Raw genomic sequence first — 26,948 nt, 5'->3', positions numbered from 1 at the left:
GGGATGTGAAGGAAGCCAGAGAGGGAAAACACTTGGTTTCTCAGCTGCATATTAACTGCTGCAAAAAAGTAAATTACCAAAAAACAAATATATTTAGAAAGAGATTGTAGCCTACACTATTGATTAGCTACCCAAAGCCGTGCTCTTAATCTTCCTGATTAATAGAATTCTGGTTTTGTCCAGGATCCACCCCTCAGGGATGGTGCCCCCAGCTGAGGAGTGGACTCCTCATCCACCCAAACTAGTCACGGTGGTCCCATCCCCTGGCCAGTGATTGCTCTCTGCAGGGGCATATGACTCAGGCCTGGCCAATGGGACAGAGCCTCCTGGTGGCTCTGGAAAAGGGTTCTCAGCTCTCTCAGTTTCAGAGATGAGATGTATCCCCTCTGTTGCTGGCAGCTGTCACATCCTGCTCGCATGTGATGTCCTGAAGGGAGAAATTTGTAGGTAACAGGACAAAAAGAGAGAAGCTGGGACCCTAATGGCTCCTGTGAATGAGTTGCAGCCCTGTGGTTCTTTCAACCTGTATCTGTGTTAGTCGCTCAGTTGTGTCTGACTCTTTGTGACCCCATGGACCATAGCCCCCCAGGCTCCTCTGCCAATGAGATTCTCCAGGCAAGAAAACTGGAGTGGGTAGCCATTCCCTTCTCCAGGGGGTCTTCCCGAACCAGGGATCAAACCTGGGTCTCCTACATTGCAGGCAGATGCCTTACATCTGAGCCACCATTTTACTTGAGATAATCAGTGTTCTTTTTTGCTCACACTTGAGTCAGGTGCCTTGATAACTTGCTGCCAAAGACATAGCAGTCACAAGAGGTTGTGTGTGTTGAAGGGAGTAACTTATCCAGGTATGACATGGGGACATGTCTAAGTTATCGAAAGCTGACTGCCTCCCCCAGTGTTCATTAAAGCTCGAAAATGATTATTTGAGAGAGGTACAGAAGAAAAATAAAAAGATTATTAGGATGAAGCACACAGAAGGTGAATGATATCTAAACATGACGTCACACGTGTTTTGGGGTATGACTTAAACACTAGTATTCTTTGAGGCATCACCTCCCTCCTTATGACTTCTTAGAGGTGAAGAGCTCTCCCATCAGTGCAGGGGACATGTGTATGTTGTCATTTCTTTGTCAAATCAGCTGAGGAGCTGCTTAAATGGGTGTGTTTTGTGTTTGACTTGGTTGTGACATTTTCACGAAGTAGAAGGGTATGCCCTACATCATTTAATTCAGTTCTCCATTACTCTGAATTTTTTTTTCTTTTCTTTTTGGCACCTCAGAGTACGTGAAACTTCCAGGACCAGGGATCAAAACTGTGCTCCTGCAGTGGAAGCACTGAATCATAACCACTGGACCGTTATGGAACCCTCTGTCTGAATAGTTTAATGTTGAAAGTTTAAAGGAAATTTAGAACTGCTCCCAAATGCATTGAAGTGTAGTTTCATTCATAATGTAGGTACATTTTTAGGAGAAGGAAACTTCTCTCCTTGATACAATTTAACAAGTCTATTTTCCTTCAGAACTAAGAAGGAAAATGCATTTTAATCCCTAGTTGTGTCATAGATATTATTCTTTAAAATGTCTCCTAAGTTAAGAAAGGAGTTATCTGAATGCTTTCCTGTGGCAGAATATTCTAAAAATGACTATACTTTGTGTAATTTTGAGAAGATTATAGAATAATTTCAGTAGAGTTGGGACAGAATTTCTAGGTTAGAGTTTGTTGGGGAAATTTGAAATGAATTTTCCTTTTACATTATAATTAATTTAGATTGTTTGAAGTTCCCAAACTATACCCTTTAATTCTATCACACAGTCCCTTAAAACAATTTTTCCAACCTTTTCCATTGTCTTTGAGAAAATTAATTATTGAGGTTATTGGAACTTAATTCAGGGTTTAATTATCATTTACCTGGATAAAATTGCTCTCTAATATGGGAGGAGATACAAAAGGGGCGTATTCTCCTCCATTTAACATATTTTGAAGCTCTCCTGGATCCTTGGAGTCTGGGACACAGATGTCATCTTGCTTGTCGATCCTTGTGGGAGATTTCCTGTTACTCTTCTTCATTGTGCTTATGTATAAACCTCAGGAAAATGAAGGAATGGAAGTACAATGAATAGAGACAGAGAACATTTAACATAATAATTAAGTTGCCTCACTTACTCATTAATTCAACACATTTTATCAACATTGGTGATATTCCAGGCACTGTGCTGGGCACTGGAGATCCATCTAAATCAGGCTGATAATACGCCTGCCCTCAGACATATTTCCTATTGGCTTAGATGGTAAAGAATCTGCCTGCAATGCAGGAGACCCTGGTTTGATCCCTGGGTTGGGAAGATTCCCTGGAGGAGGCAATGGCAACCCACTCCAATATTCTTGCCTGGAGAAACCCATGGACAGAGAGCTACAGTCCATGGGGTTGCAAAGAGTCGGATATGACTGAGCAACTAATGCTTTCACTTTCATGTAGGTTACTCTCTCTGCAGAGACAGAGTAAAGCAAGTGAAAAAGAAAATGTTGGATGGTAAGGGTTACAAAGACTCTGGATCAGATTCATGTGACAAAAAGTGTCTGGGGTGTGGTGCTGGCAACAGGAATTAGTTAGGGTGGTGAGGGGAAGCCTTTCAGCATATATCTCCCTCCCCAAACCATTATTTTCTATCTTCCTAAGTAATGCTACCACTATCCTTCCCATATTGCATAGGTCTCAGGCCCTTTTATTGTAAGTAGAGTTTCGAAATCATGCTAACCTGAGACCATTTCTTCCTGACCATTCACCTATGACTGAGGCTTAGTGAACAGTGGATTCTATCTAGTCACTGACAGCTGAGCATCTCCTGCTGTCTCTGCTCTCTCTTCACAACGGCTTCAACAGACAACAGTGGCTCTACGTCATTGGATTTGATCTTCCATCTGCCAGAAATCACAGAATTCCAACAAGGGAACAAGGCCCCAGAAGGCAATTCTGTTCAAGCCTTCAAAAGATCACTCGTTCCCCTTCACAAACTCCATGCTAGTTCAGAGGAAGGGTCCTTAATTGGTAAGTGGTAAGCCCTGAATACTTATTTCCACCTCAGTCCTTTCTCAGAGAGCCTTCTCTTCCTTTCCCTGGCCAAGCTAGAGGGTAGTGAACACGTCTCATCTCCATCCCAGCCAGAGCGTGGGGGCACAGAGACCACTGCTGCTTGACATCCCATGAATATGTGACTCTGGGAATTTCCCATCAGGCTTTCTGCTGTTGACAACACAATGTCCCCTCCCCGCCCCAACTTCAGCGCATCTTACATGAACACAGGCAAAGTAAAACAAGCCAAGAGGAAGTCATAGTCCAGAGGAGCCAAAATGTAAATAGAATGAGACAGAAGAAAGATCAATCAGGAATAAAAGAGAGAGACAAAATGACAAAGTGAAACAGGATGGAAAACAATAATAAACCACATTTATTTAGTTCTTGCTTTGTGGCACGCTGTAACAACTCTACGTGTGCTGTCTCATTTGATTCTAAAAGCACTATGAAGTAGCATTATTAAGATGCTCATTTTATACACCATGAGGCTTGGAGAGGGAAAGTAACTTAGCCGAGGTTTTAAGTCCCCACACCACGAATCAGAGCCTCACAGACTGACGAGAGCAGTCTATGTCATCGCCTAAGGTGCGGTCCTGCCTTGAGTGCTTGGAAAGACAGATGGGAATAATAATACAAGGAAGAAGGAATGAGAGGTTGGAGGAGGGAAGATGCATGAAAACATCAGTTGGATTATTTGGGGCCTAAATATATAGAGATCTCCTCAGATATGACAAGAAATCATAAGAAAAGTACACTTTCAGATGAGAGAAAGGTATGACAGAGGAAGGAAAGCAAAGGTCAGCAGGCTTTCAGGCCAGGGTCATCAGCAATACCACAGCAGCTATTCACCCTTCATTTCCCAGAGCGAGCGTCATGTTACTTCATCTCTCTCAGCCCAGACAGACTCTCTTCTGTCAGTTCCCATGTCCTTGCCTGAGGTCTAGAAGTGTTGATCCCTGTAAGCAATGTCTTTGGTACAGCGTCTTATCTTTCCCAGAAGAGGAAAAGAGAAAAAGAAAGCCTAGAGGGACTTCCCTGGTGGTCCAGTGGCTATGACTCAATGTTCCCAATCTGGGGGGCCCAGATTTGATCCCTAATCAAGGAACTAGATCTCACACGCCGCAACTAAGAGTTTGCATGCTGCAACTAAAGTATCCCATATACCGCAACTAAGACCTGGTGCAGCTAAAAAAAAAAAAAAAAAAGAAAAGCCTGGGAAGGAGAGCTAAAGGGCAAGAGAGATCAAGAGAAGTGGTTCCATGTGGTTCCTTCCTAACCCGCATATGCACCATCACCTCTTACCTCAATTCAGGGCCAAGCCAGAATCCTCTTCGAGGTAAAGTTTTAACTCACTTCAGTTTGGGCTTCCTCTTTTTCATGATGAAGTCTTTTGTAAAGGAAACAAAAATGGAAAATAAGGCATATATAAAGGAAGAAAATTTCAACACTAATCCATACTTTCATTTCACACATGAGAGCCATGCCTTAGAAAGAGTTCCATTAACTACATCAGTGGTCAGAGAGCTGCTGTCTCTATTTGAACTGAGCTGTTTTCGATGGTCTTGATCATGGCTTTCGGTGAGTAGAGTCAGACAGTCATGAGTCTGTAGCTTGCAGCAGGTCTGAAACTGCCAAGTAAGGGAAATCCTGGGTTCCTATAGTCAATGAGGATATTTGATCATATGAGGTGGCTAGTAATATAGACTCAAAGAACCACTGTGCAATGTAGGGTCCTGAGAAGCCTGGGTATTGTCTTCCTATAAAGAGCCAGAACACCCATTCAACTCTCTATAATCTCAACTGGTAGTTGTGTATATGTATACACTTACATAGGCTCATCTCACCATTTCATCACTAGTGTGTAGTTCTCATGCCATATATTGTGAGTCACTGTAGACAATCCTTTTTCCTCTCCATAAAATTCTGAAGTAACCCCCTTCAGGAATACTTGGGACCAGGCCAACTACAAGTGTAATTGCTCTCAGAACTCAAGTGCTATTAAGACCAGCATGGAAACTGGTGTGGTGGGGATATAAAGGATTCTGGAGTCAGACACATCTGGGTTTGTATTTGGGCTCTGTCACCTGTTCCTTTGTGACCTTGGCATGTTACTTAACATCTCTGAGATCAGCTTCCTCATCTGTAAAATGAGGATAAAACATCTGCCTCAACTCAGCGTTGGGCCCACCGGACACAATGATGCATAAAAAACATTGGACAGCATGGCTACTGCACAGTGAACACTGATCCACCACCCCTGACCCTGTGTCTAAAGGTATAATCTCCCCATTGTTTGCTGGACTGGGTTCCTTCTTGATCACTGTTAATTTCATATTTCCCAAGTTTCATTCATTCTAAGGAACATATTTTTACTCAGCTTAAAAACTGAAATGGAGTATGTCTTGTGATCACTCTTCATGGTGTGTGTGTGTGTGTGTGTGTGTGTGTGTGTGCAGGGGGGGGGACAGAATCTCCTGGTGGTTGTCACTTGGCTGCATGTGCCTAGACTTAGTCATGGTTGTTCATGTTAAATTATATACATAGGTTGTACTACCTAGGTTACATTTAATTGCCATTTAAAATGTGATGTTAATGAAAACCTTAAAGTCTCTTGTTGACCCTTTCTGGTAAGATTAAGAAAGTTTCAGTGTAAAACTTGTAGCATGCACACAGAGGCTTCGAAGAAGGTCCCAGAGACTAGAGTGGGGCACTCCTCTAAGAAACAGCCAGAGGATGAGGGCTCAGAGGGTGATAGATAAATACCATGTGAAAAATTCCAAGCTGTAAGAAAGCATTGAGTTATATAATTAGCTGCATTTTTCCTTCTCATTGGCCCATAAAATAATATTATATCTTATAAATGACGGATTTTAGATTTGACAAAATGCAGTAGTTGACTCTTGCTCATCCAGAAGTGGGTGATAAAGTGCACATTAAAAAAAGATCACTCTGACAAAGTGACAACATCCACATATTGGAGGGTGTGTCTTGTTCACAAACACGTACTGCTCTGTATATGCCCTGTGGCCCTTTCCCAGTGCTGGCATTTATGTGGCCCCCAGAATCCCTGGATGTGAGAAAAATGCCTCCAGAGGGCAGATGATCTCTCATGGGGAACAGGAGCAGCTTGGATCCAGGGCCACTGAGAGGGAGGAGAGAATGAGAGGAAGGAAGTGTTCCAGGGGACTGGCCACCAAGACCAGGCCTGGCCCCTCGCATCCGCTTTGAACCGTGGAACAAAGGGTGGGATCAGCCAAGGAGCAGGAAATGAAATAGAATCTTTTATCTTTTCTGATGTGATAGGATTTTTGAAAATTGTTTGTTGCTAAGCACTTGTTCTGGATATATTTTGGTACTTTTGGATTATGTGTATGGCTGGTAAATGTGTGCTGAATGTTAACTAGTTTTGTTGTAACTGTGGTTTGAGATTAACACTTTGTACACCAAAGCTCCCATCCCTAATCTCTTCAGTTATCTCAGTTAATTAGTCGGGACAGCACTATTTAACAATTCTTGAAGTGTATGAATTGTTCTGTGAAACCAATTGTGTGGCTGTGCACGCACACAACACATTTTATCAGTGGTTCAAAAGCAAGGTCAGCTGTTAACTATTTACTAGGTTTACTCTTAATACCTAGAGATAGTATTAAAGTTTTGGTATAAAAAAAAAAGTTTTGGTATAGCTCTGTCTATATCAATATATATGTATCTCTCTCTCTCTCTTATATATATATATATCCTTAGCCATATATACCTTATATCTGTGAAACTGGAAGTTTTAAAATTGCTTCATATATGCAATATATACTAATATTTTCCCATGACATTAAATATAAGTATTTTTTTTAAAAAAAACAACAACAGTTACTAATCATAGTGTGGACCTATATGGAACATCACAATCTAAGATTTACCAGAATAAATTGCACCCAATGGTTCAACTGGCGTTTGGGAAGAGATTCTCCCTTAAAGAGCAGTAGATGATTCACAGCTCACCCTCTGAAGAGGCCCTGTGCTCTGCTGTCCTTTCTTGTGGGGAGATCACGATGAGCAGCCCGCTCACAGACCCCCGCCGTCTCAGCCAATGAGCAACCCTTACAGAAATAATGTTATTAACTCTGGTGATTCATAATAACTCTAATTTGTGTGGGCTGGGCTTTCACAGGTGGTTTTTGTCTTCCTAATAATTTTATCCATGGATAGGTTTTTCAAATAGTTTTATTGAGATATAATTTATGTACCATCAACTTCACTCATTTAAAGGGTTAGTACAATTCAATGATTTTTAGTGTCTTTACAGAATTGTGCAGTTGACACCATGATCTCCTAATCTTACATTGGAACATTTTCATCATTATCCATGGATAAATTTTTAGTCAGGATAAATGTAAAACATGAATAATGCATTTATATCTCTTTTGTATCATCCTGCGACTGTTGAATTGTCAGAGAACGAATCATGTGAACATGGCCTTGATGACAAAAAGTCAGAGCAGAGGTGTTGAGGGGGTAATTGGCAATAGCATTATCATATTAATAAGCTGAACATTTATAGATTCTATGAAAATATTTTAGGAGTAAAACAAGACTATGCAAATTGTCTATGAAAGTTCATACTATCTTGCTTTACTACTATTACATGTGCAGTAGAGGTCTATCTACAATATAGAACTCAAATAAAAAATAAATTTTAGTATTAAAAATAGCTTAATCACATTAAAGCGTCAATGAATGTATGGCTTATGAATTTACAATAAATATGTGCTGAATTAATGTGTGAATTAAAGCAGAGAAACAAAGTAAGGTTGCTATAGGCCACTGTGGAAACACTGGCATCATTTCACAGATGCACAGAACCCTTTGTTATATCATGTCCTACAAGGATGGTGCATTAGTTTTCACCATCGAAGTTTATATTTTTTCCAATAATCTATGCCTTTCACCAAGTCCATTAATTGTCTTATACATCTAATTAAGCAAGTAAGATATGGAGTGATATTACAGATAAATGTGATTTGTGTGTTGTGGAGTAAGGACACCATAAAAGAATCTAGTTCTATTTGAGATGAACCCTAATTTATCCTATCAGTTGCAGATTCTTTGCAGCCCTTATTTCTTTTAATTAGTGCTTTATCCCCTCTCTCAGTTTTTCCTGTTTCTCTTTTTAGTTCCAGTTAAGTGGAGATTAATTCAGCAGAGAGTTACATCAGGTTGTACTTTGCTGCAGAATTATAGTACAGATTTTCATCTGAAAAGTATTGTTGGCTACTTTTAGTAAAACAAAACAGATTCCAAACTAAATCTGATTACAGACCAGAAACTAATGCCAGGATTTTAATGGGGAAACCAAGCACAGAGAAGCAATGACTTGTAACATTTCAGGGATAGAATTACTTCAGCTTTGCTCTAGACTTTCATGATGTCACTAGGACCTCCCAGAGCTGGGTAATGCTTCAAGAAAGACCAAGGCCCTATTAGTGCTAAAAATAGTATAGCTATGAGGTCTCTTCACCCTGTGATGGTGATGATGATGTGGTTATTGGTTACTGGGAAATTTTTGGACCTTTGGCACCTTGAGTTTTAATGGAAATTGGGAAGTGGAGAGAGTGGGAGCCAATGTGGAAATGGTTTTGGTAGTTTTTCTGACCACTGAAATCAGAGGGGGTTTCTATACATGTCCCTGAAAATGTTCTAAGTGTTGGCTATTTACTACTTTCATGGAGGCTTTGCCCTCACTGGTATTTTATTATAAAACATTTTCAAAGCTGCACCAAAGTTGAAAGAATTCCATAGTGAACACCCAGGTACTGACCATGTAGATTCTCCTGTCTTTTTCTTCTGTGTGTGTTGTTTCTTGTAATTATGTGAAAGCTCTTGAATGATAGGTTTACCTGTCACATATCGGAGCTGGTCTCTGTAATACTACTTGGCGCTTGGAGATTCATTCCTTGTAGCACTTTGAAGCAAAGCATTTACTTACATTTTCCCTCAAGATTCTTAACACAGTAATAAACACATTTTCAGATTGGTCCATCACAATCCTAGGTCACAATTGTAGTTGAGTCTGAGAGACGATCTGTTACGGGCTCCCTCTCTTCTGACAATGTGGCTCCAACTAACCTTTCAGCTTTGAACAGAAAAACCCTGTCTTCTAGATCTTCTCTCCCATTTGAATAACCTAAAATGACTATCTCCATAAATTCATTCAATTCAGTCACTTATGGGAGAAAACTGGGGTAACAGTTTGAAAAATCGGAATTTAAAAATCATCCAGAAACCTTGTTTTCAAACAAACTCTCAAATTATTTTCAAGGAGTTCAATAGAGAAGTTCGATTAAAAATCTGAGATTTCTCGCTTGTTATGGTTGAAACCAGAAGGAAATGAAACTATAAAGGAAAAGGGAAAGATGGAAAGAGGGAAGACCTTCTGCCCTCAGATCATGAGGGTTCGTTCACCTCTCCTTTCCTTGTCCCTCAGGGTCACACTAACGTGGCAGGAAGCAGGCAGGCACTTACTGCGGGGAAGTGAGGATGAATTAGATCTCCGGAGATCTCCTGGATGTCTACTAGGAGAATAGTCTCCAAATAGCACGTTTTCAACTCTTCTCACATTTCCTTGGCAGAAGGTGCTCTCAGTCTACTGGGCAGGCAACTAACCACTTAGTAAAAGAACGCAGGAGGCCAGGCTGCCCTGGGCATTGTTCTCAGGCTCCCGCATCATAGAGTGCTGACGTCGTCTCTGAAGTAAGCGAAGAGCAGACCTGAACGCAGAGCCTGGGCTCAGATGTCGCCAGCGCTCCTGTGGAGCCCGCGCAGCTCCGGAGCTGCGGTTCTGGTTGCTGTGTGAAGATTTCACAGGCTTCCCTGGAGAGAAGAGACCATGTAGTCACAGGATCACCATGGAAAATACACCTTACTGAGGAGTTGAAAACACTATCATTTATCATTCAAGTGATAATTTATCCTTCAATCTAACTACATCCCAATTTTCAGAGACTTTAAACATACGAATATTTAAGCCACTCTGGGCTTCTGTGAAGAAAAACTTCAAAAGAAGGTGATATTCTTAGAGGGCAGAGGCCTCTTTATACCTCAGTTCAGTTCAGTCGCTCAGGGGTGTCCAACTCTTTGTGACCCCATGGAATGCAGCACGCCAGACCTCTCTGTCCATCACCAACTCCCAGAGTTTACCCAAACTCATGTCCATTGAGTCAGTGATGCCATCCAGCCATCTCATCCTCTGTCGTCTCCTCCCACCTTCAATCTTTCCCAGTATCAGGGTCTTTTCCAATGAGTCAGCTCTTCGCATCAGTATTGGAGTTTCAGCTTCAACATCAGTCCTTCCAATGGACATTAAGGACTGACTTCCTTTAGGATGGACTGGTTGGATCTCCTTGCAGTCCAAGGGACTCTCAAGAGCCTTCTCCAACATCACAGTTCAAAAGCATCAATTCTTCAGCACTCAGCTTTCTTTATAGTCCAACTCTCACATTCATACATGACCACTGGAAAAACTGTAGCCTTAACTAGACGGACCTTTGTTGGCAAAGTGATGTCTCTGCTTTATAATAGGCTGTCTAGGTTAGTCATAACTTTTCTTCCAAGGAGTAAGCATCTTTTAATTTCATAAAGCATCTTTATACCTCAGCTTCTAGTATATTCTGACACAGGCTGTGGTAGGCACCCAACCCAGTAATTGTTTGTTGGATGAATGAATGAATGTAATGAAACACACGGTATTCTCTCTCTGAAGATCTCCTCCCTCTTGAAGCAGCATGATTATTTGTCTTTGTTTTTCTGTGTGGCTTCCCTGTCAGACTGTCCTTCTTCACCTTTGTGTTATGGTCGAGGGCTGCAGGTGCTTACCTGTCTAGCCACCTCCTCACCTACTCCTGAGGATGGAAGAGCACAAGGGGGATACTAACCAACCACTCGGGATTGGAGGGTGTTGCCTTGGTGAATTCGCTTCACTTGGGTCACCATATTGCAGGCTTAAACACTTGCTTTGCACAGGGCCCAGAGAACATTCAGTATCTCAGAATAAATATCATCTGAGTTTTTGAGTGGATGATAGGGTTTCTATTTCCTTAAGAACTGTAACTTCCATTTGGGACCAGGTGCTGGGGTCAGGGAGGTTACAGCATCCAATCCCATAGGATATATATCAGGACAGCTTTCCCAGAATTGAGGACCGGATATATCATTGGGGTGTCTACTGGCAGCAGACTCTGGTAATATCTCTCCATGTATAACTGGCTCAGTCTGCCAATAAGGGCAGCCTCTACATGTGTGAGATCAAAGGATTTCCTCTTATTTTTGCCTCAGACACTCCCTTTCCTGCTTCTATCCTGAATGCCCTCTTCTGGATGGACAAATTCTTCTTCTAATTGTATGAGTATCATTGGCTAGATTTCTTGTAACTCACCTCTTCATTCAGCATATTTGTTGCATGATCACTGGCCATTTTCCATGCTTCCTGCATCAGGGCCAGGAAACATTTTTACATAAATCTGATCTCACCTCTTCCATGTTGTTGTTACTAATTCTGACGTCTTGATGAAATGCTTCCTTTCTCACTTCCATTTTTTTCCCCCTACCAGTATCTTAAAACGTGAATAAACAGCAAAGGAGGGAAATAAAAATCATGGTATATTTTAAATATTCATCTTTAAAATATTAATGTTTTTTAACATGCTGCTGCTGCTGCTAAGTCACTTCAGTCGTGTCCGACTCTGTGTAACCCTACAGACGGCAGCCCACCAGGCTCCCCTGTCCCTGAATTCTCCAGGCAAGAACACTGGAGTGGGTTGCCATTTCCGTCTCCAGTGCATGAAAGTGAAAAGTGAAAGTGAAGTCACTCAGTCGTGTCCGACTCCTAGCGACCCCATGAACTGCAGCCCACCAGGCTCCTCCGTCTGTGGGATTTTCCAGGCAAGAGTCCTGGAGTGGGCTGCCATTGCCTTCTCCTGTTTAACATGCACAGAGTATTAAATCATACTTGTAACTGTTCTTGGAGATGATGCCATAGTTCTGAGTTCGAGGCACTCTGTTGAAGTGAGGTCCATACCAATTAGCCCTCTGCCCTTGTCCCTCATGAGATGTGCCCACTTGCTCATGCCTGCGTGGGGTCCCCTCTGCTGCATGTTCTAAGCATGGGATATGAAGTTTTCTTGTCAGGTTCTGTCTCTGGCTCCCTGCTGAGTACTATCCAAGGTCAATTCTGTCAGTAAGTTTAGTAATGAGAACCTACTATTTCCTAGGCACCGTATCAAGCTGGGGCTGCAGAGGTGAACAGTCTCTATCATTAAGTGGAGGAGGGGTGATGCCTATGGGATGCAGTGATAAGTGGAAGCACAGATAAGGGGCGCTTAGTCCAGTTTGGGGATTTAGGGAAGGGTTTCTGGAAGAGTTAGTGTCCAAGGTTAATCCTGAAAGATTAGCACCCTGAGCAAAGGTGCTGAGGCATAAAATGACATGGTTTGAAGGGGAAACTGCAAATGGTCTGGTGTTCAGTGAAGTGGGAGGGGGAAAAATGAATGTGGATGACGGAGGGGCTAGATCATGGAGGACTTTAACCGCCCTGACTGGGGCTTGGACTTCATTTGTTGCAGCAGTTTTCTCATGAGGAGTTTTAGCACAGAGAGATTTATGCTCTGGATCAACCACTTTGGTAGCAGCGTGAAGGATGAATTCGGGGAGGGCAATTCCAGAGGCGTACAGATTAAGATGGTAGCAGTGGGACTAGAAATGAGTGGGTTAATGTAGGAACTATTAGTAGAGTTGACAGAACTTAGTGACTAATCGGATGTGGGACGTGAGAAGAAAGAATGACTCAGATGTTTCTGGTTTGGGAAACGGGTAAATGGTGGTGCCATTAACCAGGAAATAAAATACAGGCAGAGGGACAGTTGTAGGAGGCAGGGAGGGTGGGTTCCTTGTCTGCAGGAGCCCCTGTCTAGAGTGGTGCCTTGTATTCAATAGGTGTTTACTAAATAAGCCTTTTTTTTTTTTTAACCTTCAGTGGCTCCCCATGCTATGAGGCTATTTGACATACATCACCAGGTGTGTGTGTTCTTAGTATCACACCCAAGAGCCTACACGTGTGAGCGTGATCTTGCTTCATCCTGGCTTCAGTCGTGTCCAGCTGTATTTTAGATCCTGCCCCCTCCCTCATCATGCTTCAGTCTCCTTTCTGGGGTTGTATTCTTTAAGCCCTTCCCTCTGAATGCTCTTCTCTCAGTTAACGTGAGGGGCTTATCTTCTGCTCTGAGCTCAAATATCACCTGCTTAGAGAACCCTTTCCTCAATTCCTGGACAAGTGACTGCCTCCCAGCGCCAAATCCACCACTGTATTCCGCAGTGCTGAATAGTGCTGGGGCTGGAACTCAGCCAGCTACATTTCTTTTTTTTCTTTGCCAGCTGGCTTCTGGCTAGGTTCAACAATAGGCTGCATCAGACTACAGGGAACTTGGAAAGCAGAGGGTGGGAAGAAGGGACTTATGTTCCTTCCGGGTTGTTTTTTTATTCTCTGCGTGTCACCCTGGCAATGGCAACTGGTTCTAGCCATTCAACATCTGGGCAGTGCCCTTTCCTCGGAGGGTTGAGCCCTACCTCCCAGGGTTCTGACCTATGAGCTTCCAGATTCTGATAATCCTAACCTTTCCCTCCCACCTCCCCAGCCCGAGCTGTGGTATCTGCTTCCCATAGTTATTATCTCTGACACCTCAGTGTCTTCTCTGTGCTTTTCCAGATGTCCAACACAAATTTAAATTAGTACTCCTACACTAAAGTCTCTCAGTGTGATTGCTGCCTTTCTTACCTGCTGGACCCTGACACTACTGAAGATGGTTTACGCCTTCATCCAGTTACTCTCTAACATATAATAGGACTTTCTTCATAGATTTCTCATAATTTGTCTTTTTTTTTTTTTTGCTTTTTCATCATCTGTCTCCTTTTGGATACTAGAGCTTTTGTCTCATTTATCATTGTATCCCTGGAGTCTATCATGGAGCCTGGCATACTGTAAGAACTTAATATATGCTTGTTAAATAAATTATTGAACTATTACAAAAGACTACAGGAGAAATATTGCTGAATGCAAAAAAATAAAAATAGCCAGAATTGAGCAATTTTTTTAACCTCTTGGTTCTAAGTCAAGTTATTAATGAACTCTATAATAATGCAACTCTATAACAGAGAGTGGAGGTTCATGCTTCTTATAAGCCTGTTAGAATACAAGGCATTATTTAACACAGATCATCATCATTGGGATAACAAGATACACAATTTATTTTCTTTGAATTTTATACTTACATAAATTCCCACTTTCTATAACTAGGAATGATAATAACTTACCTATGAGGGTTTCATGAAGATCAGGAGTTGGTTATGGGTTAGATCCAGAAAGTTTTGTTGGTTAGAAAATAACTTCAAAAATAAAAGCTACCCAAAGAATCAACTTGCTGTAACATGCAACATCACTTAATAGCACTTATTTTACAATCTTTTATTTAAGTATCAACTATAATACTAAGACAATCAATCATAATATGCGATATATGCATAATTCTAAAATGTTGTTCAGTTGCTCAGTTGTGACCAACTCTTTGCAATCCCATGGACTGCAGAACGCCAGGCTTCCCTGTCCTTCACCATCTTCCAGAGCTTGCTCAAACTCATGTCCATAGTCAGTGATGCCATCCAACCATCTCATCCTCTGTTGTCCCCTTTTCCTCCTCCTGCCTTCAATCTTTCCCAGCATCAGGGTCTTTTCTAACGAGTTGGCTCTTCACATCAGGTGGCCAAGGTACTGAAGCTTCAGTTTCAGCATCAGTCCTCCTAATGAATATTGAGGACTGATTTCCTTTAGGATGGACTGGTTGGATCTCCTTGCAGTCCAAGGGACTCTCAAGAGTCTTCTCCAACACCACAGTTCAAAAGCATCAGTTCTTCAGGATTCAGCCTTCTTTATGGTCCAACTCTCATGTCCATACATGACTACTGGAAAAACCATAGCTTTGACTAGACGGACCTTTTCTGGCAAGGTAATGTCTCTGCTTTTTAATTTGCTGTCTAGGTTGGTCATAGTTTTCTTCCAAGGAGCAAGCATCTTTTAGCTTCATGGCTGCAGTCAACATCTGCACTGATTTTGGAGCCCAAGAAAATAAAGTCTGTCACTGTTTCCATTGTTTCTCCATCTATTTTTCATGAAGTGATGGGACCGAATGCCATGATCTTTGTTCTTTGAATGTTGAGTTTTAAGCCAGTTTTTTCATTCTCCTTTTTCACCTTCATCAAGGGGCTCTTCAGTTCCTCTTTGTTTTCTGCCATAAGGGTGGTGTCATCTGCATATCTGAAGTTATTGATATTTCTCCTGGCAATGTTGATTCCAACTTATGCTTCATCCAGCCTGGCATTTGGCATTCTAAATTAATTTTGCTCAAATAAATGCAAATAGATTATATGACATGGATTTTCACTGTGCCAAGTGGAACTATCAGTCTTTAACTTTACAATTAAATTTTCCTTAAATCTACTTCAAATGTGTGGTTTTTTTTTTTTTTTTACCTTTTCTAACTCAGAAGGAAAAATGTTCCTTTTCTTCTCCAGTCTAAATGGGCCATCAGGATCCTTAAATGCAACTCTTCCTTCCTCTTCTTTCTCCACCTGGAATGTTACTCTCAAACTTTTAATATGCCCACTACTATTGTTTCTCCTTTCTCAGAACTCACAAACAAAAATCTTTTCCCCATCTTGTTACTGGTTCAAGCCACCATCCTGTGTCTGTCTTTGTTTTCTCATGCCCATGTTTCAAATGATTCAGTCATGATTTCTATTTTGCTATATGATTTTTGCCTTCCACTCATGACTGAAATTGCACTCTTGTAGCTCACAAATGATTGCCTGATCAGTAGATTCTTTTTGAGCCCTCATCCTTGTTGACATTTCTTTTTGACAGTTGATTATTCTTCCTGGTGACTCAGAGGTAAAGAATCTGCTCACAATGCAGGAGACCCGAGTTCCATCCCTGGGTCAGGAAGATCCCCTGGAGAAGGAAATGGGTACTCATTCCAGAATTCCATGGGCAGAGTGGCCTGGTGGGCTACAGTCGATGGGGCTGCAAAGAGTCGGACACAATCTAGCAACTAACACACATCCTTCCTTCTTGAAACTCTCTTCCCTGGTTTTGCGATACTGCAGCATCCTATTTCATCTCTTCTACAAACTGCTTTTCCTTTCATTCCATTCATGGCTTTTTCCAGCAACACTCCAAAATAAAAAGCTCCGCAAGCCTGTCTTACTGGCAAGTCCTTTTTTGATAAATTTTCCTATTTACCCTTACATTTCAAAGATCACCTTTATGTGAGTGATCCCCAAGATTACATTCAGCCAGCATCTCTTTTGTGAGCTCCTAACCTATATTTTCAAATGCCAACAGGACATGGCTACCTTAGTGCTCCTCTGGCATCTCAAACACATGTCTAAACTTACCAGCTCCTGCAGAAAATCCACTTTTCTGACTTCATTTTTTGGTTAATTGTTGAACATGTTCCCAGTCAGCTATGACAAGAGACTTTGAATCATGTTCTTTGTCTAACTTCCTTTCCAAAACTTTCAATCAGCCATAAAACTCTTTCGATTTTCCCTGTTCAAAGGTGCACTCAGCTGTCATGACCCCCCACCACCATCACCCCCACCACATAGCTAAGGCTGTCATCAACACTCCTCACCTGCACAGTCACGGTCGGTTCTAATTGGTGTCTCTCTCCAGTTTTCCCCCAATCCAGTCTATCCTGTTCAGTGCTGCCAGAGCAATTAAAAAAAAAAAAAAAGGCTCTGAGCCTAATGCTTCCCTGATCAAGAATCTCTAGTGGTCTAATTGTCTCTAGAAAATCTAGAACCAGGCATTTGAGAACTTCATAGTTTGGGCCTCAAACATGTACTTTTTGGTCTTACAAATATATCAACTTTCTGTTTCTGTGGCTGAGTTTTAGGAATATGGACTCTGAAGCCAGCTTGTTAAGTCTGAATCCTGGCTCCTCCTCTTATTAGCTGTGTCACCATGGACAAGTTCCCTAACTTCTCTGTGCCTCAGTTTTCTCATTATAATAGGAATAGTAATACAACATTGCTGTGAATACGAAGCATATGAAGACTACTTAGAAAAGGGAATGGCACATAGTAAACTCCGTATAATATGTTTCATGGAACAAATAGTTACATACGCCTACACTTACGTACATATGCCAGAAACTCTAAGGACCTGGGGATGTCAGTAAACAAAACAAACAAAAATCATTGCCCTTGTGGGTCTTACATTCTGTAAAAAAATAAAAATTATTATTAATTATACGTAATTCTATTTCTGGAATACCCTCTTTCTGCATTATCACCTTTAAAATTCTACCTTTCCTTCAAGACCCACTAAAATTTCTTACCCCTTGAAATCTTATCTTAAAAAGGTTCCCATCTGAACACCTCCAACTCTTTAAATCTGAACTATATTAACAGCATTTATCACATTCTACAATTCTATCCTGTACTATGAAATATCAAACACATCAAATATTATGCTTAGTTGCACATGTTTTTAAATTTTTCTTGACGGATCATAATGTCAGCTTTATCCCTATTCATCCGTGTAAACAGTATAGCATGCTGGACCTTACACTCAAGCACACAGTAGATGCTTCATAGATGTTTCTTGGATGAATGTAGGTGAAGAACTCTTTGCATGGGTTTTCATTTGACCTCAATTAACCTTATCTTTTTAAATTGAAAATATACATTTAAAATATAGAACATTTTATTTTCAACTTTGGAAATATCAAGTATCAGTATCAAATATTTATTGTTCACAACTTGACTTTATTCATCATCATCATTTAGCTTCTTGTTTACTAGTAAACCAATGTTTGTTGTTTGGTTTACTAACTATACAGTATATTAATGTCCCAGGTTACCACTGTTTGAAAAGTGCTCTTAAGTTTTTGTTAAAGAAGCCATTGTGGACAGCATATATTTTAATTGTTGTATTTTCTGTGGTCATACAGATTTTTCCCATTTCTTACTTCTGATCATGATAAAAAAAGCCCAGGTACTCACTGGCAATTGTCTGGTTCATTACTTATTTACCCCCCATTCCAAAAAACTGTAGATGTTTGACTTGTTTCTATGACATCTGAAAGAAAAATTCAGTTTCTCCAGCTATGGCTGGGAAGACCAGACCAACTGCAGATTCTTCCCTACTTTCTAGTCTATCTTTGCACAATGCTACAGTAAAATATAGACTACCCTATATTTAAAAAAAACTCCTTTATACCACTTCACCTTGCTAAGCCATCTTAACTATTGCTTTTATCCAAGCAGCACCCCACCAGAATGGCATGATTATCTTCTCTCTCTTTTTCTAAATAACAAGGCCAACACCATGGATTTTAAATAATGACCAAGGATTTTTTTTATTCATTAAGTTTCAGTATCATTACAGAAAATGTTATGGTACAGAGTTGTTTAACATTGTTTTGTCTTTGCTCTTGATTTCCACATGAATGCTGGTAACACTAATATCTGTACAAGATCAGTCTTTGATTTTATTTTTTGTTCTGTACAATTTTAAATGTATTGGTTAAAAAGGCTGTCAGCACTTAAGGAAGCATTTTCCCCCCCAGTTTGTTTGTTCAAATAAAAGGTATCCAGTTACTGCCCAAGAGTACTGTGCCACGAGGCTACTGGGATGAGAGCCGCTCCCCGACGCTCTGCGGGGCTGGCTCTCCTGCAGGCAGGGCAGGGCGGCCACCCAGTCACTCTTCGCTTGGCACTGCGCACATAAACACGATACATGGTCAAGAACAAGCGGACGCTCTCTGGAAAGCAGTTATGAAGCATACTAAGAAGGGAAATCCAAGTGTTGCCTACGCTAGTATAAATAAGCAGACAGCCTTGATTTAAGAGCATAAGTAGTTGTATTTTAAAGATGAGAAAAACACAAGTTCTGCAGGCACCTACTGCTGTCTACTAAAAGCTATCGCTATCAGACCTAGCATTGAACACACAAAGCAATTTGCAAGAAAGGAAAAATTTGCTTTGATATAATCAGAATAGAGTTGTCTGTTAAGATTTATTTTTAGGTGTTTTTTTCTTTAAAAGGTATTTAAATTCTTTTGAAATATAGTTCAAGATGTTGACTATACAGATCAACTTTTATCCAAATCAGAAAAACTAGCTGTGCCGTTGCATATTACAGGATACAGTCAATGATATGTGGACATGCATCAAAGCTTTCTCCCACTGGTGACCATCATAGCCGTCCGATGACCATGACGTCCACCACCTCGCCCTTGTGGAGCTCCACGTACTGCTCTGTCTTTGGAGGAAGCATCAATAATCCGTTGGCGCTGCGCATGCTCATCAGACGGCTGCTCATCTGATTACCTAGGAGGAAATACCTTATTACAGTGGCGGCAGCAGCATCACAGAGTATGCACGTGGAGCCCTTGTAGTTCTTCTCAAAATAAAAACTGATGAACAGAAACACAGGTCTTCAAGAGGAAGAAAGATGATCAGACTTCCCAGTATCTTTTTCAGGTGACCTAGCTATTGTATCCTACTATCTTCTCACTGAACTTTAAAAAATAAACATTAAAAATTATTGTTTAAGGGAACAAAACCAAAATTTTACAGCACTATGGAAAATGCCATTGAATTTCTCAATTCAGGGTAACGTGTGATGTGTGTCTAAAAGAGAGGTTTTTAAAACCTATTAAAATAATTATGATAATAACAGCAGTGGCTACCATTTCTTTTGTATTTACTTAAGTACCAGACAAGGTGGTAGGCATTTTACTCAACTACTTTATTTAATTCTCGACACCTCAAAAGAGGTTAGGTAACTTGCCTATGGTCCTACTAACTAGTTGGTGGCCAATTTGCAAGCAATCTCTGATGGCAAAGCCCATGTACTTACTCACTGTGCTAACTGATATTTGCACTTAATAGGATCTTTGTTTAAATTTTTTCTGGAATTTCATCAAAAGTCAGGTAAAATATGACTAGAGAAGTTGGGAATAAAAATTTAAAGTCTATATCAGGTAACTACAGAACTCAATTATCCAAGTTGATTTCTGAGTCCTTAGAGAGAATCATACTCTAATTGGGTTTTAATGTCACATTTCAGCGTGGCATAGCCACAGCCCCCTCCTTTTCCTAAAACCAAAGTTATGCTTAGAATTTACTGGTTGAACAAACAGATAAAAATCTTCTGTAATTCTAGATTTGTATTTCAAACGTTTGTCTAGAAATACAGTTCCAAGGCATAACTAAACAATAATTAGTATTCTTTACTCCTGCCCTGTTATGTCTCACTGTTTAGGAATAACTTAACATCTAATCTCTCAGAAGGGAAAAAGTACAATAATTACAAAATTAGGTATACTCAAGGAAGGAGGTTATACATAAATCCGTGTTTTAACAGAAGGGGTGCAAAGAGATACCTGCAGGTGTGAAGGACTAACCTGTACTCTGTGCCCAAGGGAGTGGTTCTTGGTGATGCCAAGTCAGAATACACCGATGGTATTCCGGGCGAGGATCCAGCTTTACATCACATGATAACTACGGAAAAGAGAGGAAAGGAAAACAAACTCAATCACTCTTAAACTTGATCATCTCTTAAAACTATAGGGTGGTGGTGGTCATGCAAAGAGTGCAATGGACAGGGAAATATCCTGGCATTCTGCTGTCTCCACCATTGCCACCTTATGTTCTTAATACAGGAAGTCCAGAGGTTGGGTTGCTCTGATAAAAAGAGAAAAGGAGGCTAAGAAGTTGGTATTTGCAGTAGGGAAAAGGGTAGATGAAAAACACAAAATCTATTTTTGAAGTCTAATTTGACCTATGAATTGAGAAATTAAGGCAGATATTTTAACACTGAGAGTAAAAGAGGTAGACCTCAACAAACAAGCTCAGTATACATTTATCTCCCCATCCCTTTGTCCATCTCTCCATCCATCCATCCAGTAAACAGATTTACTGCAGTGCTAATTTAGCAACTCATTCATATACGTATCTTTAATATAAAAGGGACAGTTACTTTCTTTCATTTTTTAGATTTTCATTGGAGTACAACTGATTTACAATGTTGTGTTAGTTTCAGGTGTAAAACAAAACAAATCAGTTGCACACATATAGACTCATTTTTAGATTTATTTCCATGCAGGCCATTACAGAGTATGGAGCAGAGTTCCCTGTGCTATACAGTAGGTCCCTATTAGTTATCTATCTTATATATACTAGATACATAGTAGTGTGTAGGTCACCCTAATCTTCCAGTTTATCCCTTCCCTCTTCTTACTCTCTGGTGGGCTTCCCTGGTGGTTCACTGGTAAAGAACCTGCCTGCCAAGGCAGGAGACGTGGGTTTGATCCCTGGGCTGGGAAGATTCCTTGCAGAAGGAAGTGGCAACTCACGCCAGTATTCTTGCCTGGGAAATCCCATGGACAGAGGTCGCAAAAGAGGTGGATACAACTTAGCAACTAAACAACAACACAGCCTCCTTACTCCCTGGTAATCATGTTTGTTTCCTACACCTGTAAGTCTATTTATGTTTTGTAGGTAAGTTCATTTGTACTTTTTTTAGATTCCACACATAAGTGATATCATGATATTTGTCTTTCTCTGTCTGACTTACTTCACTCAGTGTGATAATCTATAGGTTTATCCATGTTGCTGCAAATGGTGTTATTCCATTCTTTTTTATGAATGAGTAATATTTCACAGTGTATTAAAAAGCAGAGTCATTACTTTGCCAACAAAGGTCCATATAGTCAAAGCTATGGTTTTTCCAGTAGTCATATATGGATGTGAGATTTGGACCATAAAGGAGGCTGAGTGCAGAAAAATTGATGTTTCTGAACTATGGTGTTGGAGAAGACTCTTGAGAGTCCCTTGGGCTGCAAGGAGATCAAACCAGTCCATCCTAAACGAAATCAATCCTGAATATTCATTGGAAGGACTGATGCTGAAGCTGAAGCTCCAATCCTTTGGCGACCTGACGTGACTAATTAGAAAAGACCCTGATGCTGGGAAAGATTGAAGGCAGGAGAAGAAGGGGGTGATAGAGGATGAGATAGTTGGATGGCAAACTGACTCAATGGACATGAGTTAGAGCAAGCTCCGGGAGATGGGGATAGACAGGGAGGCCTGGTGTGCTGCAGTCCATGGAGTTGCAAAGGGTCGCACACGACTGAGTGACTGAACAACAACAATTATTCTAATTAGGCTTTCTCTCTGGAATCTAGACTAAAGTTCAATTCAAGGGTGTTTCTCCTTAATTAAATCACACTCAACTCTTTTATGTGATATTACTTATGTTTATACCCTATTTCGTATCTACTGTGGGGGATAACTTGCCCCTGTTCCTAATTTATTCTGTGCTTACCTGAGGACAAAAATCTCTGTCTTTCAACCTCTCCCCATGGGTATGTGTGTTTTCCAGTTCTAAGCCATAAGAGCTATCACATGGTCGTGTCATTTGCTACATGTTTAAGCTTTTCCCCAGCAATGGCGCTGACTGGCTCACTGCAGTGCAGTGCAGCAGATACTAGACTGTGAAGCTACCAGCACCCATGTTCTACTCCCAGCCTGACTGTTAACTGGTATGCTGAACTGGAAAGTTATTTTGCTTCCCCATACCTGTTTGTTCATCTACAAAATGGGGTTGTTTGTTTTAAAGGAGTATATTTATGTTAATTTAATAAATAAGAACTGCATCAATTTGAAGCGAATGAATTTTTTTCACAGCCTCACAAAGAGCTGTTCCTTTTGTAGCAAGAGATGAAGCTAATCAGGGTTTTGTGGTATTTTACTGAAATGCAGAATACTTTATTCACTAATATATTTAGTTGTACTGACATTATAGTTCTGGTATATTACATAAGTTAGCTTAAGAAAGCACCTATTTACTATGACCATCAGTGCTTAAAATAATGATGTACCATGATGTACCATGGTACATACATAATAATGATGTACCATATATATTTTGGTGGAAGAACATTGCAAATTGTGGATGTTTTACTTTTTTTCCACTCATTCAAAATTGGGGAGTGAGCTATGGACTAGGAGTCCTTGGCTTCCTTTGAGTATTTTTCTGGCACATAGCAGTCACTCAAGAGATAAAATTGTATTATTTGGTGTGGTATTATATGGTATGCTCTACATGTAAATATCTAATGGAGAGAATTAGAAAAGGAAAAAAAGAAAGGTCAATAAAGTGAGATGAAAAGCCACAGACTGGGAGAAAACATTTGTACAAAGCATGCCTGATAAAGACCTGTTATCCAAAATAAACAAACAATTCTTAAAACTCAATAGTAAGAACATGAACAATCCAATTAAAAACTGGGCAAAAGAACTGAGCACTGTATCAGTGAAGATACATATATGAGAAGAAAGCATATGAAAAATGTTCAACATCATACAGGGAACTGCAAATTAAAACAACAGTGAGATATCACGAGATATCTACTAGAAAGGCCAAAAATCCAAAACACTGGCCACACCAAATCCTGTTGAGAATGTGGAAGAACAGGGACTCATCGCTGGGGCAGGAATGCAAAATGGTACAGCTACTTGGAAGACATTTTGGCATTTCTTACAAAACTAGATATATCTTATCATACAATCCATTAATCACATTCCTTAACTTAGTATTTACCCAAGTGAACTGAAAGTTTATGTTCATACAAAAACTTGCACACAAATACGTTTAGCAGCTTTATTCATAATTGCCCAAATTGGAAGCAACAAAGATGCCCTTCAGTAGGTGAGTGGATAAATGGTGGCATATCCAGAGAAAGGAATATTATTCTGTGCTAAAAAGAAATGAGCTATCTAGCCATGAAAAGTCATGAAGGGAACTTAAATTCATATTACTAAGTGAAAGAAGACATTTGAAAAGGTTACATTCTGCATGATTCCAAAAATATGATCTTCTGGAAAAGGCAAAACTATGGAGACAGTAAAAAGACCAAGGGTTAGTAGGGAAGGAGGAATGAACAGGCAGAGTGCAGAGGGTTTTTGGGTTGTGAAAGTGTATGACACCACAATGGTGCGTGTTGTGTGCTAAGTCGCTCAGTCGTGTCTGACTGTAGCCTGCCAGGCTCCTCTGTCCATAGGATTCTCTAGGCAAGAATACTGGAGTGGGTTGTTATGCCCTCCTCCAGGGGATCTTCCCAACCCAGGGGTCAATACATGTAATTGTACATTTATCAAGACCAATGGAATACACAACAGCAAGAGTGAACCCTAATGTAGACTACAGACTTTGGGGGAAAATGAATGTGTCACTGTAGGTTCACTGATTGTAACAAATGTACCACTGTGGTACAGGATGTCAACAGTCGGGGAGATTGTGTGTGTCTGTGGGGCCGGGAGGAGAATTAATACAGGAACTCTTTGTACTTTCTGCTTAATTTTGCAGTGAACTTGGATGTGCTATAGAAAACAAAATTTGTTAACTAAAAAAGGGGAGAATATTTTGTCCTTCCTCTTTGTCCTGTCCATCTTTTAGAGAAGTGACTTCGAAGAATTATCTAGCATCAGTTCAGTTCAGTTCAGTCGTTCAGTCGTGTCCGACTTTTTGCGACCCCATGAATCGCAGCATGCCAGGCCTCCCTGTCCATCACCAACTCCTAGAGTTTACTCAAACTCATGTCCATCAAGTTGGTGATGCCATCCAGCCATCTCATCTTCTGTCATCTCCTTCTCCTCCTGCCCCCAATCCCTCCCAGCATCAGGGTCTTTTCCAATGAGTCAACTTTTCGCATGAGGTGGCCAAAATACTGGAGTTTCAGTTTCAGCATCAGTCCTTCCAATGAACAGCCAGGACTGATCTCCTTTAGGATGGATTGGTTGGATCTCCTTGCAGTCCAAGGGACTCTCAAGAGTCTTCTCCAACACCACAGTTCAAAAGCATCAATTCTTTGGCTCTCAGCTTTCTTTACAGTCTAACTCTCACATCCATACATGACCACTGGAAAAACCATAGCCTTGACTAGACGGACCTTTGTTGGCAAAGTAACGTCTCTGCTTTTTAATATGCTGTCTAGGTTGGTCATAACTTTCCTTCCAAGGAGTAAGTGTCTTTTAATTTCATGGCTTCAATCACCACCCTGCAGTGATTTTGGAGCCCAAAAATAAGGTCTGTCACCCTTTCCGCTGTTTCCCCATCTATTTCCCATGAAGTGATGGGACTGGATGCCATGATCTTAGTTTTCTGAATGTTGAGCTTTAAGCCAACTTTTATACTCTCCTCTTTCACTTTCATCAAGAGGCTTTTTAGTTCCTCTTCACTTTCTGCCATAAGGGTGGTGTCATCTGCCTATCTGAGGTTATTGATATTTCTCCCGGCAATCTTGATTCCAGCTTGTGCTTTTTCCAGCCCAGAGTTTCTCATGATGTACTCTGCATATAAGTTAAATAAGCAGGGTGACAATATACAGCTTTGATGTACTCCTTTTCCTATTTGGAACCAGCCTGTTGTTCCATGTCCAGTTCTAAATATAGTGTAATAATGTTGTTATGGAGCCATTTATATGGTATAAAAGGGCACAAAGAAGTAAATAATCAGCCTTCTTAGGGACACTGGGAAAGGATTCATAGAGGGCATGATGATGCCTGAGTCTTATGATTAAGGAATTTTCTAAGCTGAGAAAAGAGAAGGTGGTGGTTAGGGGAGAACCTTCTAGGAAGGCGATCTCATGCTCATCCTGGAGGCAATAAAAAGCTTGGTATGGTCAGAATGCAGGATGGGAAGCAGGTAACACTGGAGGGAAAACAGGTCTTGGGATGGAGGGCTTCCTATGCTCACTTGAGTGTCTGAATTTAACCCTGCGGTCATGGGAAGCATTGAAGAATTTTAATTGGAGGTGCTGACAATGATTGGTTAGACAGAAAAGGGATTTAAAAGGAAGCAAGATTAGAGGAAGAGAAACCATCAAATGTTGGTGCAATTATTCAAATCAGGCTTATTTGGCTACAAAACACAGGGGATGCGGACAGTGGAGGGGACGTTAGGAGAATGGTGAAGATCTGGAAGGCTGGAGTAAGGAATGGAAAAAGCTGATCCACAAGATATACCAAGGTTCTTCAAGGGTAATTTTGGCCCCTCCTGAGATTTTAAATTGGAAGTGATAACTCGAACAGATGCACACTCTTCTCCAGTTGTACTCAGTGCCCTGGGAATAAAAGTGAAGGACAAAAAAGGGAAAACTGATTCAACTTTGTGGATTCTTAGAGTGATTGTGGTAGAAGGAAGGAAAGGCAAAAAAAAAAAAAAAAAATTGAGGGTGTTAGAAAAAGTTGAAGTGATTCACTATAGGATTTACGCTGGATGAGAAAAAGGGTTAAGCCAGAAGGGGCTTATGGACTGAGGAAAAAGGGTGAGGTGTTTAAATTCTTTTATATCTACTGGTAGGTAACTTGTCATTGTTCTTGAACTGTATACCAGAGTTGGTGAGTTTTGAGATGGAGCACTTCACGGCATTGAAAAGGACAGGCATGTGAGCAGCTGGAGCAAAAATAAAATTATCAAGAATTATGGAAATAAAGCAACTGATGAAAAGAGGTCAGGCACAAAAGAAGACTTTTAGACAACTGACAAAACCTGAATGTGTTTGGAATGTTTGCTGGTGATAATATGGGAAGGTGAAAGCTCCAGGAGACTCGGGGGAGAGGTTGGACTAATTGCTGCACGGACTGGAGAAGAGAGTTTCTGAGAAAACAGATGACAAAAGGGGATTCTATTTGAGTGGAGGCCCCAGGTGACACGCTCTAGGCCCTGGCTGATTTTGAGGGCCTGGACTCTGTTTGAGCC

The 26,948-nt window shown here is 40.7% G+C and overlaps 2 protein-coding genes across 10 annotated transcripts in view; both read right to left on the bottom strand.

The window, feature by feature from the left end:
- FAM71D (family with sequence similarity 71 member D) overlaps positions 1–9,928 on the bottom strand; it is a 29,337-nt gene extending 19,409 nt beyond the window's left edge. Inside the window, exons 1-3 of one of the 2 annotated variants that reach the window (XM_043472322.1) lie at positions 9,593–9,928; positions 4,379–4,463; positions 1,912–2,087 (exon numbers count right to left, since the gene is read on the bottom strand). In XM_043472322.1, the coding sequence (XP_043328257.1) occupies positions 1,912–2,070 (159 nt within the window). In that variant the 5' untranslated portion in view covers positions 2,071–2,087; positions 4,379–4,463; positions 9,593–9,928. Of the gene's footprint in view, positions 1–1,911; positions 2,088–4,378; positions 4,464–4,920; positions 4,987–9,592 lie in introns of those variants that run through there. The other variant, XM_043472323.1, reaches the window with a different exon arrangement.
- Positions 9,929–18,511: 8,583 nt separating this feature from the next.
- GPHN (gephyrin) overlaps positions 18,512–26,948 on the bottom strand; it is a 524,662-nt gene continuing 516,225 nt past the window's right edge. For all 8 annotated transcript variants that reach the window (XM_043472320.1, XM_043472318.1, XM_043472321.1 and 5 more), the window contains 2 exons: positions 20,590–20,686; positions 18,512–19,510 (listed from right to left, as the gene is read on the bottom strand). In XM_043472320.1, the coding sequence (XP_043328255.1) occupies positions 19,377–19,510; positions 20,590–20,686 (231 nt within the window). In that variant the 3' untranslated portion in view covers positions 18,512–19,376. The remainder of the gene's footprint in view (positions 19,511–20,589; positions 20,687–26,948) is intronic.

This window comes from Cervus canadensis, chromosome 6 (assembly GCF_019320065.1).
Source record: "Cervus canadensis isolate Bull #8, Minnesota chromosome 6, ASM1932006v1, whole genome shotgun sequence".
NCBI lineage: Eukaryota > Metazoa > Chordata > Mammalia > Artiodactyla > Cervidae > Cervus > Cervus canadensis.
The sequence above is the reverse complement of the archived record's forward strand: the minus strand, read 5'-3'. Positions and strand labels throughout refer to the sequence as shown.